At 46.2% G+C, this 20,326-nt stretch overlaps 2 protein-coding genes across 2 annotated transcripts in view; one reads left to right on the forward strand and one right to left on the reverse strand.

Annotated features, from left to right (window-relative positions):
- LOC119963315 (tryptophan 2,3-dioxygenase-like) overlaps positions 1-15,078 on the forward strand; it is a 68,847-nt gene extending 53,769 nt beyond the window's left edge. Inside the window, exons 9-12 of the mRNA XM_038792291.1 lie at positions 1,769-1,826; positions 3,661-3,740; positions 3,826-3,916; positions 12,884-15,078. Of these exons, the coding sequence (XP_038648219.1) occupies positions 1,769-1,826; positions 3,661-3,740; positions 3,826-3,916; positions 12,884-13,037 (383 nt within the window). The 3' untranslated portion in view covers positions 13,038-15,078. The remainder of the gene's footprint in view (positions 1-1,768; positions 1,827-3,660; positions 3,741-3,825; positions 3,917-12,883) is intronic.
- ctso (cathepsin O) overlaps positions 14,227-20,326 on the reverse strand; it is a 67,768-nt gene continuing 61,668 nt past the window's right edge. The window contains exon 8 of the mRNA XM_038792292.1: positions 14,227-14,846. Within this exon, the coding sequence (XP_038648220.1) occupies positions 14,812-14,846 (35 nt within the window). The 3' untranslated portion in view covers positions 14,227-14,811. The remainder of the gene's footprint in view (positions 14,847-20,326) is intronic.

Below are 20,326 nucleotides of genomic sequence, written 5' to 3' on the forward strand. Positions count from 1 at the left end.
TGTGACTCCAGAATTCTGACAGCATCATGGGCTATTGGCTTGTTTTTAATGTGCGACCAAAGGTTAGGCACAGCAGCAGAATCTTTTCATTTGGAGACAGTTGTAAGTTAATAACTGGCTCTGGGGTCTCAACCTCAAAAATAATTTTTCACCCAGCACTTCTCTGTCAAACTCTGAAACTTCTCCTTTAATTTGCCAGTTCTTCCCGATAATACACATGGGCTTTACACTGGCACAATTGACAAAACCACACCTCAAGAAATCATCTTTATACTGCTTTGTTCCCGAGTAAAGTTTCTTCTTTGTAGGCTGTTAACCAGAGGACCTGGAGCTCTGTACAGAGCGAACACTAGTACTGCTCCATCCTGCCCTGGACTTCTAAGTAACTCTCTCCAGCAGATTCGATGTGAGGTCATGGCCAGTATGAACTCTGCCTATTTGTGTCTCTGGTTGTCTCTTGCTTGTGAGAAAATAATTAATCTTCACAGTCCTCTTGCCTTGCTAGCCAGCAGCTAGAATATGGAAGAAGCTCTCTTCCATGATTTGGCACCAAAAGCATGTACACAGAGAGCTCTTGACGTCAAGTGTATGTGCAGGGCACGTGACCTGCTCACTGCTGCCACTTATGGCCGGAGGTTTGCACACACCCTCATTTCTTTCTCAATTAAAAGGTGGCAGCAGCTGCCATTCGCTTTTTAAAAAATAAATTTAGAGTACCCAATTAGTTTTTTTTTCAATTAAGGGGCAATTTAGCATGGCCAGTCCACCTAACCTGCACATCTTTGGGTTGTGGGGTTGAAACTGACGCAGACACAGGGAGAATGTGCAAACTCCACACGGACAGTGACCCAGGGCCGGGATTGAACCCGGGTCCTCAGGCCGCAGTCCCAGAGCTAACCACTGCGCCACATGCCACCCCAGCAGCTGCCATTTCCAATGAAAATGCCAGTAGAGGCCATTCAACGCTTCTCCCGTGATCAAGACCACCACAGGAACGCTGCAACTGATCGCTCCGTGACCTACCTGACACCCACCCACGGGTCATGACCCGCACTTTGAAAAACCCTGGCATAGAACTGCTGGAAACAAGATTAACAAACAAACATTCCTTTACATCTTGAAGCCAAATGCCATTGATAGAATTTTAGGATGCATTGCTGAAGGATCTGCATTGGGGAGGTGGCATAGGGATGGGGAGGTGGTATCAATTTCAGTGAGTTTCAGAAGTAAAAGGCTGCTTTCAGTCTCCTAACCACCTGTGACAGGACGAGGTCACGATAATTTTAACCAGAAAGGGCAGAATGTGGTTGGAAAATGGCTACCCACCTGCAGCGAATTGTGTTGCCCAATTTCTCCCTACCAGCTCTTGATTAACTGTGGTGAAGAGATTTCAGAAGGGCTGAAATCTCCTTAAAGGAACACTGCCACTTCTCATTGTCCAACAACGTAAAATCAGAGTCATCATTGACCTTTATCGATATCTCTGAATTAGGATCCAGCTGATTTTGAAAGAGCAACTTCATCGCTTATCTAGTAAATCAGAAAAAAAAATCAACTTTTCAGTGGCGAAGTAACTGGGTCATTTTAACAGTTCAGCCATCCAGGCATCTGCTAGTTGGTCAGAATTAAAATCTATTTCATGGTGATATTCCCCACTTTTGAACGGATATTTTAATTTCACTAACCTTTGCAAAAGCCTATGTGCAGAGGCTGATTATTGTAACATAGGTTCAAACATGGCTAATACTTGCTCATTTCTTCACTTTAGGTGAACGGAGAATATCATATAAGGCACTGCAGGGAGCTCTCATGATCTACTTTTACAGGTTGGTACAATCAATATAGTACATGCAGTGAAAGAGCTGAGTGGGTTAGTGGACCAGTTTACTGTCCCTTTACCTCTGAGACCTGTGCTGAAACCCAGTCCAGATTGATTCAACCAAAGTTCTGATTGCCTATGGTTCCATATCCACGGGTAATGTCTGGAAAACCTCGCGGCTGTAAGCTTACATTTCCTTCTGTAAGCTTCTTGTGAATGCTGCTTACCTCGAGAAGGGCTGGAGTAGGGAACTGCAAATGAAAAGTGTTTGAACATCCCAAAGAAACACTGACTGCAACAACTTACACATAGTTCCACACACGTTGGCAATCCCAGTGTATAACCGTTACTGAAAGTGTTGCAGAGGTGCAGTAGAATTGCCCACTTTAATGGAGTTAAATGAAAAACAATAGGGGTTTATTTGACTCCTGGGGTTCCCCTGATCTGCTGTAGCTGGCACGGTAGCACAGTGGTTAGCACTGTTGCTTCACAGCGCCAGGGTCCCAGGTTCAATTCCCGGCTTGGGTCACTACCTGTGCGGAGTCTGCACGTTCTCCATGTGTCTGCGTGGGTTTCCTCCAGGTGCTCCGGTTTCCTACCACAAATCCCGAAATACATGCTTGTTTGGTGAATTTGACTCGGGGCTTTTCACAGCAACTTTATTGAAGTGTTAATTTAAGCCTATTTGTGACAATAAAGATTATTATTATTAGTGGCAACCACTATGAAGTGGCATTATAGACTTATATAATGCTTTTCTATGGCTTCAACAAGTTACAATGAGAGGTTTGGAGGACCCTCTAGTGTTTACCCTTAAACAAGGTAGCAGAGGGTTTTACTTTGCGTATATATTTTGATATCACCCTATATTGTGTTAACTTAGAAGAGGTTGAAGTTGATAAGGGGTTTTCAGCGTAAAGAAGAGTTTCATTCTCAGATTTCCATCACTTAGAGGAACAATCTGCCTTTATGCAAAGATAAAAGGACATGATATCGATGAGGGTGTGCTTAAATACAGATGTTAATTACCTCCATTAATTGTCACACATTGCAGTGAGGAAGAGTTTACTTTTTGGAAGCAATTTTCAACTTGGGCAGGGTTGGATAATGAGCAGCCAAGCTGCTAACTGTTTTTCACCCCGTCAATGATCGATGTTAATTTTATATCGATTTAGAACCAATTGGATGTCTGAAGTAAAAGGAATATCTGTGGGGGGAGAGTGAGGCAGTGAATTTAATTTTAAATTGCACTGTCAAAAAAACAACAGAAATATAATAGCTAGAATTTTACAACATCACCCACTAACTCCTTGCGGGAGAAATTCTGGCAGGAGTGCAGGCCTTAAAATCAAGCGCAATGCTAGAATTCTGCTAGAATTTTACCACTGGAGGGGTAGGGGTCAGGGCCACTCCACCCTTTGGTTAATTGAGGCCCTAATGGGCCTTTTCCTCCCGCCATTGGCATTGTACCAGCGACGGGTGGTGAGGCTGTCAGGTTTCATTCCCAGTGGCAGTCTGGAACTGAAAAGCTGCCAACAATTTCCTTGGCTGGCAGTTCATGCAGGTGGACATAAGGCCTGAAACCATGACCTCAGGCAGTTAACTCCCTGATAATTATAAGATTCGGTTGTGGTTTGCTCCTCCACATAAAATCCTCATCAATGGCCCAAATAGCCTCTGTCTGGGAAATTAATCTCTGGAAGGTGGAAGCTGATACTTTAATCAAGAAATGGTCCGAGACCTCAGAAAAACAAAGGTGAGAGGAAAAAGATTGCAATAACTTTACAATGGAAATAAAATTATAGAAGATAATCAAAAATGTCTACCTCTATTATCTCCAGAGAAGAGCCGCGTTTCCAGGTGCCATTCCAGTTATTGAATTCACTCATGGATATTGATGCCCTCATGTCAAAATGGAGATGTAAGTTATAATTCAAACTTGATTTATTTAAATAAAGCAAGCATTTTTTTTCATTAATTTACAATTTCTTCCTATTTTCTCCAAGACAATCATGTTTGTATGGTTCAAAGGATGATTGGAAGTAAATCAGGTACCGGTCGATCATCTGGCTATCAATATCTACGTGCTACGATGAGGTAGGATTAAAGGACAGCCATTTATTCACAGGATTTGCACTGTTCTTCTGCCAGTTGCAGTGGGAAATTGGGAAAATTTCCATGGAAATGTTTGGTGATTATTGGGGTTAATTTTAGACCTTCCCTCGAATTCTGAAGTAATTTTTCCCTTGGCTTTTCCTTTTTCCAGAGCAAACAAGCTTGAGGCTTTACAAAGGTCTTTGTCGCCCTTAGCTGGGCTGACACAAAACTCTGAATATATATACTGCAGTACTGATGTTAAAATTGTTCAAAGAATTCAAAGGTTGGCCCTGGCAGTACTTTGTATTTTAATATGTGAGATTTGACGTTGCCTACTGCAGCTGCACGTCATATTTTTGGTCTTGTGAGCTATCCACCAATACTGTTGGATAAGTTTTCAATGTAAGTACTAGGACAGTATCAACTCTTCCATTACTCAAATAAGATGCATTTGTATTTATTTGCCTGTTTCTTCTCGTCCTAAGAGGGTGTCTATCGATCTGCATCTTCCTCTTCCATAATGCAGCACAATGCACAGTAGACCATAATCATTCTGAAGAATCATGACAGGGTGCTCTCAGATCTGAAGAGGCACCTGAAGTGCATGAGTAGCCCAATGGTTTGTACTGCCAACCCCCTTGTGCACATATTACTCCAGTTGTACTGACATGACTCATCAGCCTGGTCATCAGTGGGCAGTCCTTGCTCCATGAAGGCAGTCACTGACTCTCTGTGGAGGACTGAATTCTGTGGGAGGTATGATTGCCACAGAATGATAACAGCTCCCAGGACATCATTTGAGAGATTGATGATCACCGCTTATCTGAATATTGAGGGAGTGGAATTCCTTCAGTTGATGAAGACTCCAGGTAGATCTGCGAATCATAGAATCCTACAGAAGTCTGCACTGTCCCTCCGAAAGAGCACCCTACTTAGGCCCACTCCCCACCCTATCCCCACCTAACCTGCTCATCTTTGGACATTAAGAGGAAATTTTAGCAAAGCCAATCCATCTAACCTGCACATCTTTGGACTGTGGGAGGAAACCGGAGCACCCGGAAGAAGCCCAAGCAGACAAGGGGAGAAAGTGCAAACTCCACCCAGATAGTCACCCAAGGCTAAAATTGAACCCGTGTCCCTGGTTCTGTGAGGCAGCAGTGCTGACCACAATGCCACTGTGCCACCCTCAGGGAATCTTTATTACCACAATGTACAGCCAGTGACTCCCTCTAGTTGTGGGAACCCATCCACTATAGTGAAACCTGTCTGCCTTCTGTGATTGACTGCCCTTAATATGCAAGGCATCAGAGGTATAGGAGGGGCATTTATGGGGAACAGCTTGTAAGATTCGGTGGTATTTTGCTAGCAGAACCAAAGATGGAATAATTCAGCGCTGTAGTAATCTTCTCTGCAGCCACATGCTACTCCGTAAGACAGAGGGAGGGGTCCAGACATCCAGCATGAAGGAGGCAGCCCCCATCCCCCACCTCCCCCCCCCCCCTACCAGCACAAGTTTTGTAGAAAGAGGGTCAGTTCTTTCAACATATATGAGCCTTAGGAGGCTCAGTCTTTCATGACAAGTCTGTCCTGACATCTGCAGCAGTCTGGAGCAAGACCTCCTTCCCAATGGAACAGGTGGAAATGCATCGCAGGTGGCCATCAAGGAGGCTATAATTGAATGGACCCCCTCCTCTCTACCTCTTCCCTCCCCCGAGGTTCTCAGGCTCTCTTCAAAAGTTCTGCGCTCTCATCTCCTGCAAGGAGAACAAGCAGAGAGTTCTGAGTGTGAAAAATGGATTGTGTGAAAAGGAAGGAAGGGCAACATTTGTGAAGGGCGATTATGAGACCTGGCTGTGAGAAAGACAAAGCTGAGGGTGAAGGCCAGTGTTCAGACAGGGTGCGAGAGGGTACCTGGAGAGAGACCAATAAGTGGAGCTCCGAGCTATATTGATCTGTGAAGTTATTAAAAATGTATTTATGGAATGTGGGCATCGCTGGTTAGGTCAGCATTTATTGCCAATCCCTAGCTGCCCTTCAGAAAGTGGCGGTGAATTGTATTTTTGAACCGCTGCAGTCCTTGAAGTAGGAACATCCACTGTGTTGCTAGGGAGAGAGTTCCAGGAGTTGCCCCAGCAACAGTGAAGGAACGGCGATATATTTCCAAGTCAGAGCGGTGAGTTATTTGGAGAGGAACCTTCAGGTGATGGCGTTCCCAGGTATCTGCTGCTCTCGTCCTTCTAGGTAGTAGTGGCCGTGAGTTTGGAAGGTGCTGTCTAAGAAACCTTGGTGAATTACTGCAGTGCATCTTTCAGATGCAGTGTTGTGAAGGAGAGCCATAGGGAAGTCAGAATGTGTGATTTGACACGTGCAGATATTGCGCCACAGTTGGAGTGCAAATGTCAACATTTACGTGAAGAAGGCCTGGGGCAACCTATGGAAATTGGGATGGAAGCCTCCAGTGACTGTGGACTGTGGAACATCACATGCAACATTGGGTGTTTGGAGCATCAATCATGGGATCGCAACTTACAGGAGGTGGATCTTCAAGCAGCAGATGGATGGCTGCAGTATGTACGGTTGGGCGGCAATGGTCTGTGCTGGGAGGCGGATTAGACAGGAAGGAGAGGAATGAAGCGGGTGGATGTGGAGGCCTAGATGGGGGTGGGAAGCTGGGATGTTAGGAGAAAGACAAAGATGCTGTACGGTCATGGAATGGATCAGTTGGTAAGCAGCAGGAGGGTGGGACTGAATGTGATGGCGTGCAGGGAGGGGAAGTGATTTTATTTTATTTGATTTGATTTATTGTCACATGTACCAAAGTAAAGTGAAAAGTACATCTCTGCGGCCAAGGGAGCGTACATGAAATGAAAATCGCTTATTGTCACGAGTAGGCTTCAATTAAGTTACTGTGAAAAGCCCCTAGTCGCCACATTCCGGCACCTGTCCGGGGAGGCTGGTACGGGAACATCGTATGTACGTAATAGACAAATAAAGAATAATCGACAGAGTACATTGACAAATGGTACATCGGCAAACAGTGATTGGTTACAGTGTGGAACAAGGGGCCAAACAAAGCAAATACGTGAGCAAGAGCAGCATCGGACGTCATGAATAGTGTTCTTACAGGGAACAGATCAGTCTGAGGGAGAGTCATTGAGGAGTCTCGTAGCTGTGGGGAAGAAGCTGTTCCTGTGTCTGGATGTGCGGGTCTTCAGACTTCTGTATCTGCTGCCTGATGGAAGGATCTGCGGGGGTAGTTTCTGTGCAGGTGTGAACGGGCAAGGCACGGAGAGGGGCTGGAGAGAGGAAGTGGGTTCAGAACGTCAATTGAGGAGACATGGGGTGATAGGAAGCGATTCTGAGAGTTAAAAGGGGGCAGTAGGAGCCAGTAGGTGGGAGGGTTCAGATTCGGCAATGGCAGAAGAAGGTGCGCTGAGAGTGGATGTGAAAGAACAGGTGGATTCAGGGTGTTGGCAGAATGAGGGGGCAGATCCACTGTCACGGGGGTGAGATTCTCAGGTAGGTTGGGAACTTTGACATTCACTTGCACAGGGCAGAGGATTCTGGGGGTGGGTTAACTGATAACCGTGGGAAGGTGAGATGTTACACCTCGATGGTTAAGAGGAAGAGATGTGAGTGCTGGGGGAGGGGTAAAGATTTTGAGTCAACGTTGAAGTTATCAACAACCATGGCTGCACGTAACTCTGAGGAGTCTCGTGTTGGAGATCTTAAGATGCTGCATGGGAGTTGGATCACTGGGGATGGACGGAGATGCAACTCACCCCAACTGGACAGCTGAAGAAGGAGCGCAGCATGCATTAGTTAAAGTGGTAGGTGTTGGGTAGGTAAGTGTGCGAAGGTCCAAGGCTCAGCGTGTGTGAGAGGCTACTTGCACATATCTCATGGGCCCTTGCACATACCTTTACCTTCCTCACATGCATGACTTCGGAATATGGACTCCTTTGAAGATAGTTGGGGGGGGGGGTGTATTGGCAGGGGAGGAGGATGCACAGACTTGAGGACTATGAATTGCAAATGAACCACATTAGACCTTATTAAAGTGTACGTGTACTCTATTTACAAAAGGGTCAGAACTTTAACAATCATAATGCAGCCCTGCAACCACATGTGAAATCAAAATTCCTAAATCTTGTATTCCATGCCACTTCTTACGGGTTTTCTCCTGACACCCACAGCAAGGGTGGAGGTAACTAACTGACCAGTTTGTCCTGTTGTGCCGGGTGACCTTGGTGGGCGGCCTCTGAGACCTGAGGCCTGGAAGGCCCCGTCTTCACTTGGTTGTCCTGCTGTGGGGCAGCTGCTCCCCTGTGGTCGCAGAGAATGAAGCTGAAGGAGTCACAGGCAAGGAGAATTCCACAGGACCGGACACCTTCGGAGAGTCATGTGGAAGTCCCAGGTGTGTCCAAAAGCTGCATCTCCTCCCTTTGGGTGCCTGACTCCTTGAGGAGAAGGGGCACCTGGAAATTGATGGGGTGCCCATTCCCCTCCCATATGGCTGCAACAAAAGCTCACCCATAGACATACTGATGGAGTGCAGGCCTGTGCGCATCTCCAGCAGAAATTTGGTGTTTTGCTGGACCAGATTCTCCATGGCATCAACCAAGCTCCCTATGGAGACCCTGGAGTTCACAAAGGTCGTCACCACTTTATGAGCCTCACATGCCACTTTGTTTAGAACCTCCGATATCTCTGCATGTGGTTCCCAGGCTCATGCTGCTTCCCCCAAATTTGATGGGTGACCCAATCCAGTGAGTCATCATCTGACTTGTACGTTGCAGATGCTTCTTCCCCATCAATCTTCAGAGTGCCGGTGAGCTTGGCTGACCAAGCCCATGCCTCTTCCTGCAATGGACACATGTCCACGTGATGACCACCAAACTGAGAAACTCGGCCTGAACTACATCTAGTATCCACTGAGGTGTGTGTCTGTCTGCGCTGGTGGAAGAGGCGGATGACACCTTGACAGGTACACATTCTTCCTCTTCCCCAATGTCCTGGGTGGTCTGTAGCTGGATGAACTGCTGGATAGGGTCACTTCATGTTCCATTGCCCTCTTCCTTCTGACACCTGTGAGTGAGAGAGAAGTGTGGGTGGCATGGTGATTAGCACTACTGCCTCACAGCATGATGGACCCGCGTTCAAGTCCGGCCTCAGGTGACTGTGTGGAGTATGTACATTTTCCCCATGTCTGCGTGGGCTTCCTCCGGGTCCTCCAGTTTCCGCCCACAGTCCAAACATGTGTGAGTTAGGTGGATTGAACATGTTAAATTGCCATTTAGTGTCCAAAGATGTGCAGGTTAGGTGGGGTTATGGGGTTACGGGGATAGGGTAGGAGATTGGGCCTTGCTAGGGTGCTCTTTCAGAGGGTCAGGGCAGAGTCGATGGGCTGAAAGGCTTCCTTCTACACTGTAGGAATTCTATGGAATTCTCAGAGAGCGAGTGACTGACTCCAACATGGAGGAACACATGACCCTTGTATTTGCATGTGACATAAATGGATTCTTATTGGATTAAGGCTGCCTGCCAATGACCCCACCACTGCAGGCTCAATCTAGTTCCTAACCATCCACTAGGCTGCCTGCTCCTCGACATTGCTGAAGGTCCTGAGTCTGACCAGCCCAGTCCTGTCCTCTCTCTCTCTTGTTGTTTCTCAGCTTTTCCTGTGCAAAAAAAAAAAATACGCTGTTGAGCTAAATTGGGTTTCAGGTATATTTCTCTTGTTTCCAGTCTTACAAATAAACCACTGGAATGTGTGTCTTGCAGCTTGTCCAGAAGGTTTCTGGGCAGCACCCTCCAGAGCTCATGCAGATATAAGGCTAAAAACCACAAAGTTATGTCATTAGCAATGGTTGCTGGTGCCCTCAACACCTAACCTTTTCAGGGCAGCCCTCTGGTAGAGGCCCCAGGCCCTGACCATGCTGGAGACTTTGTCCCCTATTGGTTTTCCGTAATGACTTGTCCTCCTCCTCCCAATCTCTGGGTACAGATCAACCCACCTGGGCTCCACAGGTGGAGAAGGATCTCCAAGGGAGCATCACTGAATCTTGATCTCCTTTAGTGTGATATTTGGATGACTTCTAAATATGGTGACCAGGTATGATGGTAGGATGAACTATTGCTCCTGCTGCAAAAAAATTCAAGAAATTCTCGACAGCATAATTAATGAGACCGTCATCGCTTGAAGCGGTGCAAATTCTCATTGGATTCCATGGCAGGAAACACTCCCTGTCCCTGCCCCCACCTGGGGACTTAGAACCAAATGGAAAATTCTGCTTTTTTTTCCCTGAGGAGGATCAGATCCCAATCTGGCACTGAGGAAGGATGAATGAGGCAAAAAAAAAAAAAATCGCAAGGAGTATCTCAAATATTCAGCAGGTCAGGCAGTATCTTTGGAGAAAAACAGAGTTAACAGCTGAAATCTTCCACCCTCGATCATGGCTGGGATTTTCTGGAGCTGCTGAAAGTAAATGGAGTGTTGGCTCAAACGGCAAATTTTCTGTTCGTGATCAGTCAAAATGGGTCCTGCCACAGACAAGACCGGAGAATAATGCCTTTGATGAATGTAAGAAATTCAGATATATTGCATTAGATGTATTTGGTGCAGTGAGGGTTAGTGTGTGCATGACCGCTGCAGTAATTTAAAAACAAAATTCTGGTTTGCAAGGCAGTTAGGCTTTGTGGCTACAAGAGGTGCAATTAAAGCATCGTAAAAGTTTGAGCTGATGGACTTCTGTTTATATTAAGAGGGTTCCATTTTTAAATGGCGCCCAATCTCTGGAGCCCAAAAGTGACCCCCGACTGCCCCCAAGCCCCAACGCTCTAGGACCCTCCCCAACACCCGCACAAGGCACCTCTGACCTGATCACCACTGTGTAAAAGAAGCCAGCTTGGCACCATGGCAGTGCCACCCTGGCAGTGCCACCTGGGTACCTTGGTAGTTCCAACCTGGCACCTAGGTGGCATTTCCAGGCTGGCAGTGCCAGGGATCCACACTGCCAAAAGGGCAAGCACCTTGGGGTCTCCAATCCATTGGGAGATCCCCACGAGTGCCATTCTGGTTTGTGCAAGCCTGTACTGAGTGGAACTCACCTGAGGACTCTGAGGTGAAGTGGAAAGATCCCGACGCTTTGGGTATCTGCTTATTAAAGTGAAACTAGCTGCTTGCTTTAATATGCAGATTTGCTAAAAGGTGATGGGCAGGATTTGCATCGCAATATCTCACAAGATTGTGTTAGATCTCCTCAGACGTTGCAAGTCGGGAAGATCCCAGGAGTGGGGTCTCTGGCTTCTATCGGCCTAGCTGCACCGTGGCGAGACACTTCTCGGGTGCAGCGTGGCTATTCAATCACACCCATTGTGTTTAGCTTAGTGAAGTGAGATAGTTAATGAGAGGAACCATGGGCTGAATCAATCAGATGTTGAGGTTTCAGTTTACTTTTAAAAAAATTTCCAATTAAGGGGAAATTTAGCGTGGCCAATCCACCTATCCTGCACATCTTTTTGGGTTGTGAGGGTGAGACATGGGGAGTGGGCAAACTCCACACGGATGGTGACCCAGGGGCGGGATAGTGCCCCCCTTTCCACCCCTCACCAGTCCCCCCCCTCCCCCCCCCCCTTCCCTGACTGAAGAGGCACTGGACAGTCTGCAGCCACCACGCCAGATTGACTAAAACTCAGAACACACGTGTCCCTCGCCGTCGAGAACTCGGCCCATCGGGGGAGGGCTTCTGGGGATGTCCTGAGGCCGTCCCAATGGTGTGCGGCGTACTCCCCGTTGACACCGTTTTGGAGGGAGCGGAGCATCTGAAAATAGGCGCCTCCCCCGATTTTGGCGTCAAAAGGGATTCTCCGCCCGATCGTCAATTTTGATATCGCCGCCAGGCAATGAAGAATCCCACCCATAATCTTTGCACAGACCTTGGGCGGGAGTCTCCTTAGCGCGATGCCAAAGTCAGGAACAGCGATGCAGCAGCGAATGGCTCCTGACGCCAGAATCGGGGCAGGCGCCGGTTTGATACTGGGCAGCGATCCTCCGCCCCCTCCAAATTGGCATTATCGGGACACGTGTCATGTGCAGTTGAAACGCTGTTGGTACGGCATTAGCCGGCCCATCCGCGTTGCCCCGTCTCCAATGGGTGGGGTTCCCGACGAGGTGGATCACGTGTGGTCCCAATAGCCACGAGCCTGGCATGCCACCTGCAGGGAGAGAGGTGTGCAGACGTGTCCAGCGCCGCCATACTCGGCTGAGATCCGTGCGGCTGACCGAGGGGCTTATGCCAGGGCTGGAGGGGTGGCGGAGGTAGGCTGTGGGCTTGGGGTGGGTGAGTACGCGGTCCAGCACTGCTGCGCTATTTTGTTCGGCGCGACTGGTGCGTGTGTGGGGGTGTAGGTATGGCGGCCGCAGCTTGTCAGCCCTGCATATGTGCCGCACGGGACCTGCCAATTCTCCAACTGTTTTCTGCACGTTCTGGAGGTGTTTCACGCTGCGCCAGTGCTAGCCCCTCACCAGTACCGGAATCAATGAGGGCTTCGCGCTGATCTTCCAATCGTGAAACACCATGGACCCTCCATTGGCGCCGGCACTTAGCTTCAGGAATGGAGGATCCAGTCTTTTAACTGATATGTTTAAATATTGGTTCAGTGACTGGATATAATTGTAGAATCATAATCTTTTAAATTTGTAAAGTATGTAGCTTTACTTCTTTGTCAAAACCAAAAAGCACTAACGTAGCACAAAATGGTATGGACCTTTGGCAGTTGAACACCCCCCAAAACAGTTAATGGTTCTTGTCAGTTGTAATGCTATACAAAAAATTTAAAATTTAAACATGTCTGGAAACGTTAATTTCCTTTGATTACCATATATGCTTGATGACCTTTAAGTACTTCCAGCGCATTCTGAATAAAGCTTCAATATTTGTTCTTTTTCTTAATGCTCTGTTGCAGTGACCGATATAAAGTGTTTGTTGACTTCTTCAACCTCGCAACCTTCTTGGTCCCAAGACCCTGGATTCCAAAGCTGAACTCTTCAGTTCACAAGTTTCTGTATACTGCAGAGTGTGGCGATAGCTCATATTTCAGCAGTGAAGAATCTGATTAAAGCAAACATCAACTCAATGCTTCATAATGAATATATGTTGAATGGAAAATGCACAAAGAATCAAAACATGTTTTAAAGCTGTTATTGATCAATGCAAACTTTTCTTTGTGCTTTATTGAGTAAAACATTTTCACTGAAAGAATGTGAAGCAGATCTTGAAATGTGTGATAGTGTGAAATGGGTCATCGCAAGTCTACAGCTTGTTTTAGATCTCGTGATTTTTATTTCCATTAGCTATAATATAAAATCAATATCATAGAATCCCTACAGTGCAGGGGAGGCCAAACGGCCTATCGAGTCTACAGCAAACCTCTGAAAGAGCACCCTACCTAGCCCTACTCCCCTGCCACATCTCCACATCCCACCTAACCTTCGGACACAAAGGGACAATTTAGAATGACCAATCCACCTAACCTGCACATCTTTGGACTGTGGGAGGAAACCGAGGCACCCACAGGAAACCCACGCAGACACTGGGAGAATATGCAAACAGACAGTCACCCAAGGTTATAAATGAACCCGGGTCCCAGCGCTGTGAGGCAGCAGTGCTAACCACTGTGGCACGTGCCACCCAAGACTTTGGATTTCAAAACTTACCTCTTCAATTCACAAGTTTCTGTGTACCGCAGAGTGTGACGATAGCTCATACTTCAGCAGAGGATATGTATCCTCTTTTCATGCAAAAATAAATTGGATTCACTAGTTACTAGTTTCCTGTAACATCTTGTATGAATGAATGAAGTTACCTACATATAAACCTATTTACGTAAAATATTGTAAATAATAAAAATCTTAATTTTTCAGTTGACGTATACTCCTAGATTAGGGTATTAGGATACTGATTTAAATGGACAATCCTGCTTCTAATGAATAATGGACATCCCATTTTTTGATAATGTGCAGTAAATATATACAATTATGGAACTGATCCATTTTTCTTTAGCAAAATGCATGTATTGTTCAGAGCATTTTTAAAGTTTTGTGATTGGGAATGAAGGGTGGCAACAATAATTTTGTTAATCAGCGCCATTTTAATGCATTGTATTGTGCTGCAAAGGCAAAATTACGTAATTTTACTCCCTCTTTTTGTGGGTATCTACTGTGGCCCGCAACAAATGTGATGCCCATGCTAAACTGCTTGTATTTCTGAGGCACTGCCATGGAATATTGGCACTTTTGAAAACAATTCTGAAATTGAAAAGACTATTTTATTGTAAATATGTTAATTCCTTGTCACTTTAAAATACACCAAGGTAGATATTGGGAAACATCATGGACTTCGATGATAGCACAAATCAAGAAACAATCGCATGAATTACAAAACTATAATACTGAATTTTCTGTGAAATCTAAATGAAACATCTTTGGGTTTCTCAGGTAATAAATGTTGTGAATACTGACAAAAGATGCTGTTCCATGGTGAGGTAGCTTGCCCATTGCCAGTGCATATTGGAAAACAATTCACAAAGCACTGATGATATTTTGATGCTTCTTAATACAAGTTACTCCACCAAACAGTGGATGGTTCAGAAATTGAAGGCAAAAATTTCTTGTGTCCAGGCTAAATATAAGCATAGTAGGTACAGAGGAATCAGGTAGGTCAGGGCATACACCTGTGTGAGTACCCATTTAAATCTCCTTCATTGACTTGAATGGGAAATCCAGAAGATTCCTTTCATTGATTTTCACCGCAGGCCCAATAGAAACACCTCTTTGAACTAAAGTTTAAGCCTGTTCCGCAGGAAGACCAACATCCAGGAAACAGCAATTTCTTCTATACAAACGCTACTGCCACTGAATCAGCGATACCTAGGACAGAAAAAATTAGCAAGGCTGAGAAACGGCATTTCGCATTCACAAGAATTATTTCATGTTGATTCCTTCTTTGTTTTTCCCTCTCTTCTCCCCCACCTGAAATAAATATAGTAGAAGTCTACTGGGGTAACTTATTTAACACACCTTTCTCCGATCAAAAGCAAAATGCTGTAGAAATGCTGTAGATAATGTAAATCTGAAATAAAAACAGGAAATATTGGAAATATTCAGACTCCGCATCTGCTTAATGCAAAATCGTTAATGGGCAGGATTATTTGATATTGCTGCCGGCAGGATTTTCCAGTCCCATCGATGATAGGCCCCCATTCCCCACCCACCCCCAACCGCCATGGATTCCCTGGTGACGGATGGGATGTAGAATGGGAAACACCGCTATCAAGCAGGGAAGGTCCCGCCATTGGGCCAATGACGGGCCACCTCCACAAACACCTGCATAACGCTTCAGGTCAGTCCTTATCGTTCTGACAATAGGCCATCGATCTGAAACATTACCTCTCTTTGGTAAGCTACTTTGAGGATAACTAGAATTGACCCACCTTTGAAGGGGGAGATGGCTCTCAAATTCAGTGATGCTTCACTCAAAATGTTGCTCAATGCAGTGGAGGCCAGGAGGGAACTCCTGTACCCTGACAATGGAAGAAAGGTGTCCTGGATGGGAAGAAATCTCCAGGATGGTGCGCAAGGCTTTTAATAGAGGACTTCCCTGCAGAGCAGGAAACCTGAATGACCTTATCTGCTCTGCCAGAGTAAGTAAACCCTCAACTGCTCACAATTTCCCTCACCCCCATCCTCTTTGCAAAGGAATGGTTGAGCATAAACAGCAGAGAGGGCGAGAGAAGAGGGGAGTGGGCTGGCTGGACCACAAGAATATCACTAAGTTCGAGGCACTTTAGCTCGCACAGCAGGCACTAGACTCTGCCTGTGTGGATGAAGAGGTCGGCAGACAGCCTCCACCCAGCGAGGATCCATGCATAATGTAATCACATTGAAACCTACGGTCATGCTTTCTTCCATTTTGGAGGGAACTAATGCAGTCACTCGCTCTCTCATCTCTCACTGGTGCCAGCTGGAGGAGAGAAGCATTTTCCAATGTACTCGGGATTGAGGACTTTGGGTGGAAAGGCCACTTCCACATATACAGCTAAGATGCTGTCTGTTGGGGGCTTTAGATAGGGTTATAGGGTTTTAAACTAAATAATGGGGGGGGGGGGCGGGTTTCAGTTGTATGGAGAATTAGAAAATCAAAGTTAAAGGAAAAGGTACATGTGCAGGTTAATGATGAGGACGGTAAACTAGTTAAAGGGGTCGAGGGCTCAGGAAAGATTAGTAAAGTTTCCAGAACATGTAATAGGAAAGAGAGTATCGAAGGTGGCAGGAATCTAACTTCAGGCAGAGCAGAAAAAGAGATAAATATGAGAAGGGAGGTGATCAATGTAGGATTCAGGGTGTTGTACCTGTCTTGTTATGCTCTTGGTGTAGCATAAGCTGCTTCCTTGTTGTTCACTCTGACAAAGGAAGGTTCAGACGTGGAGATAACTTCAACACGTTTATTAAACTATTTACAATTCTCCTACTCGGATTCGCCACTACTGTTAATCCTTCTATAGCTACTCAGACTGACGAACCAGTCTGCTACAATCCACATGGTGGGTGTGATGTTCAATCAACCCTGTGTCTGTCCTCACTGAGTGTCTCCACTGGAAAGGGGAAGATCATGTGTACTGTGTCCTTTATATATGGGTTAGTATAATGCCCCCCTGTGGTAGTGTCACCTCTGTGTGTATCGTGAATGCCCATTGGTCATGTCCTATCTTACTGACCTATTGGTTGAGTATCTGTGTGTCATGTCTCCGGTGCTCCCTCTAGTGTCTAGCTAGTCTACATGTACTTACATTAACCCCTTGTGTATCTACAGTAATTCTACACCACAGTCCTAAATGCATGCAGTATGCAAAACAATGAGGTTGTTGCACACATTGAAATTGGCCGGTATGATGTTCTGGACATCACAGAGACGTGGCTGCAAGGGGATCAGGGCTGGGATCAAATATCCAATGGTATGTGTGAAAAGGACAGACAGATGGGCAGAGGGTGCAGTGTTGCATTGTTAGTAAAGAATGAAGTTAAATCGATTGCAAGAAACGATATAGGATTAGAAGGCACAGAATCGGTGTGGGTAGAGTTGAGGAATCGCAAAGTTAAAAGGACCCTGATGGGAGTTATGTAATTCTGCATGTCCTACATTTTTTAATGTATGGAACGATCTGGATGAACTGTACACAGAATAATACTTTTCACTGTACCTCGAAACATGTAAATCAAATTCAAAAGACCCTGGTGGGAGTTATACACAGGTCTGCCAGCAGTAGCCCGGGGGGGGGGGGGGGGGGGGGGGGGGGGGGGGGGGGGGTGTCAGAAAATGAATCATTAGATAGAAAAGGCAGAAAGAAAGGCAATATTCTAAATGATCATGGGGGACTTCAATATGCAGGTGGACTGGGAAAATTAGGTTGATGGTGGATCCCAAGAAAAGGAATTTGTGGAATGTCTCGGATGGTTGTGACAAAGCCCACTTGGGAACAGGCAATTCTGGATTTGGCGATGTGCAATGAGCTAGAGAACGTAAGGTGAAAGAATCCTGATGGGGCAGTGACCACAATATGATAGAATTTACTCTTCGATTTGAGAGGGAGAAGCTGGAATCGGGAGATGCAATGGTATTACAATTAAATGTAACTACAAAGTCATGAGGGAAGCGCTGGTCAGAGTTGATTGGAAAAGGAGCCGAGCAGGAAAGGTAGTGGAACAGCAATAGCAAATGTTTTTGGGAGTTATTCAGGAGGCACAACAGAAATTCATCCCAAGGAGGAGGAAACATGCTAAGGGGAGGACGAGGCAACATTTCAATATATAAAATGTTAAGAGAGGCAAAAATAGAAATTGGACCACCAGAAAATGAGGCTGGAGAAGTTGTAATAGTAATAATAGGAAACAAAGAAATGGTAGAGGAACTGAATAGTTACTTTGCATCAGTCTTCCTGGGAGAAGACACCAGTTGGATGCCAGAGCTCCAGAGGAATCAGGGGACAGAGGTGAGTGCAGTAGCCATCAATAAGGAGAAGGTTCTGAGGAAACTGAAAGGTCTGAAGGTGAATAAATCATCTGGTCCGGATGGGCTGCACCCCAGGGTTCTAAAGGAGATAGCTGAGAAGATTGTGGAGGCATTGGTGGTGATCTTTCAGGAATCACTGGAGGCAGCGAGGGTCCCAAAGGAGTGGAAAATGGAGTGGAAAATGGCTAATGTAACACTCCAGTTTAAGAAGGGAGGGAGGCAGAAGACAGGAAATTATTGGCCAGTTATCCTGACTTCGGTCATTGGTAAGATTTTAGAGTCCATTATTAAAGATGTGATTGTGGAATACTTGGAAGTGCATAAAATAGGACTGAGTCAGCTCGGCTTCGTCAAAGGAAGGTCATGTCTGACAAATCTGATGGAATTATTTGAGGAGGTAACGAGGAAGTTTGACAAAGGAGAACCAGTGGACCTGATCTATTTAGATTTCCAGAAGGCCTTTGACAAGGTGCTGTATAGGACGCTGCTGAATAAGTTAAGAGCGCATAGTTTTATGGGTAAGATACTGACATGGATAGAGGATTGGCTGACTGACAGAAGGCAGACAGCAAGGGCAGCATGGTGGCATAGTGGTTAGCACAACTGCCTCACGGCGCCAAGGACTCGGGTTTGATCGAAGCCCCAGGTCACTGTTCATGTGGAGTTTGCTTATTCGCCCCATATCTGCGTGGGTCTCAACCCCACAACCTAACAAGATGTACAGGGTAGGCAGATTGGTGACACTAAATTGAAATGAAAATCGCTTATTGTCACAAGTAGGCTTCAAATGAAGTTACTGTGAAAAGACCCTAGTCGCCACATTCCGGCACCTGTTCGGGAAGGCTGGTACGGGAATTGAATCCACGTTGCTGACCTTTTTCTGCTTTACAAGCCAGCCATTTAGCCCACTGTGCTAAACCAGCCCCTAAAATTGCCCCTTAATTGGAAAAAAAAATTGGGTATTCTAAATTTATATTAAAAAAGGACGGCAGAGAGTGGGGATAGAGGGGTCTTTTTCAGGATGGCAACCGGTGACTCGTGGTGTGCCTCGGGGTTGTGTTGGCACCGCAACGTTTCAAAATATACATCAACGATCTGGAAGAAGGAACTGAGGACACTGTTGCTAAGTTTGCAAATGATACAAAGATATGCTGAGGGATGGGTAGTGTTGAGGAAGCAGGGAGGCTGCAGAAGGGCTTGGACAGGCTAAGAATGTGGGAAAAGAAGAGGCAGATAGAGTACAATGTGGGAAAGTGTGAGGTTATGCACTTTGGAAGGACGAATGGATGCATAGACGATTTTCTAAATGGGAAAAGGCTTAGGAACTGCATCTGTACTCGGAGTTTAGAAGGATGAGGGGGTATCTCATTGAAACTTACAGGATATTGAGAGGCCTGGATAAAGAGGACGTGGAGAGGATGCTTCCATAGTAGGAAAAACTAGAACTCGAGGGGACAACCTCTGACTGAAGGGTTGATCCTTTAAAATTGAGATGAGGAGGAATTTCTTCAGCTAGAGTACGGTGAATCTGTGGAACTCTTTGCCGCAGAAGGCTGTGGAGGCCAAATCACTGAGTGTCTTAAAGACAGAGATAGATAGATTCTTGATAAATAAGGGGATCAGGGGTTATGGGGAGAAGGCAGGAGAATGGGGATGAGAAACATATCAGCCATGATTGAATGGTGGAGCAGACTTGATGGGCCAAATGGCCTAATTCTGCTCATATGTCTTATGGTCTAAGAACACAGACCTCCAGAGGCATCAGAACAGTCACGTCCACCCTCCACCACTGCTAACGCAAACCTAAATGTGTACTAGATCTAGTTCAAGTGGGTCTCACATTCTGGTAGTCACTGCATAGTTATGTATCCACTGCAAGAGGAGGCAGGGTGAGTGAAGCTCACTGGCACCTGGAAGAGGCATCTGCAATGTCCAAGTCAGATGATGAGCCTCTGGGATTGGCACTGTCTGAGATGCTGCAAGAGGTGGGGGAACATTAGGCAAAGGTGTTGGAGACCCTCAACAGAGTGGCATGTGAGGCAGAGGAGTCTGTCTGCTTGCTCTCTGATGAAGTGGTGCTGGATGGTGCTTGCGTTGAGGTCTCGATGGGGAGGGTGGCAGATGCCATGGAGAAGCTGGTCCGGTAGAATGCCCAGCTTCCGCTGGAGATGTGCGCAGACCTGAACTGCATCACTGTAGCCATGGGTGAGGTTTTGCAGTGGTTACACAGGAGGGGAGTGAAGTACCCCGATCTCCCTCCAGATGCCCCTCCTTAAGGAGTTGGGGTTCCTTGGGCACCCAAAGGGAGGTGGAATGGCTGTATGACACCCCTGGGACATTC

Source organism: Scyliorhinus canicula, chromosome 3 (genome assembly GCF_902713615.1).
Source record: "Scyliorhinus canicula chromosome 3, sScyCan1.1, whole genome shotgun sequence".
NCBI classification, from domain to species: Eukaryota; Metazoa; Chordata; class Chondrichthyes; order Carcharhiniformes; family Scyliorhinidae; genus Scyliorhinus; species Scyliorhinus canicula.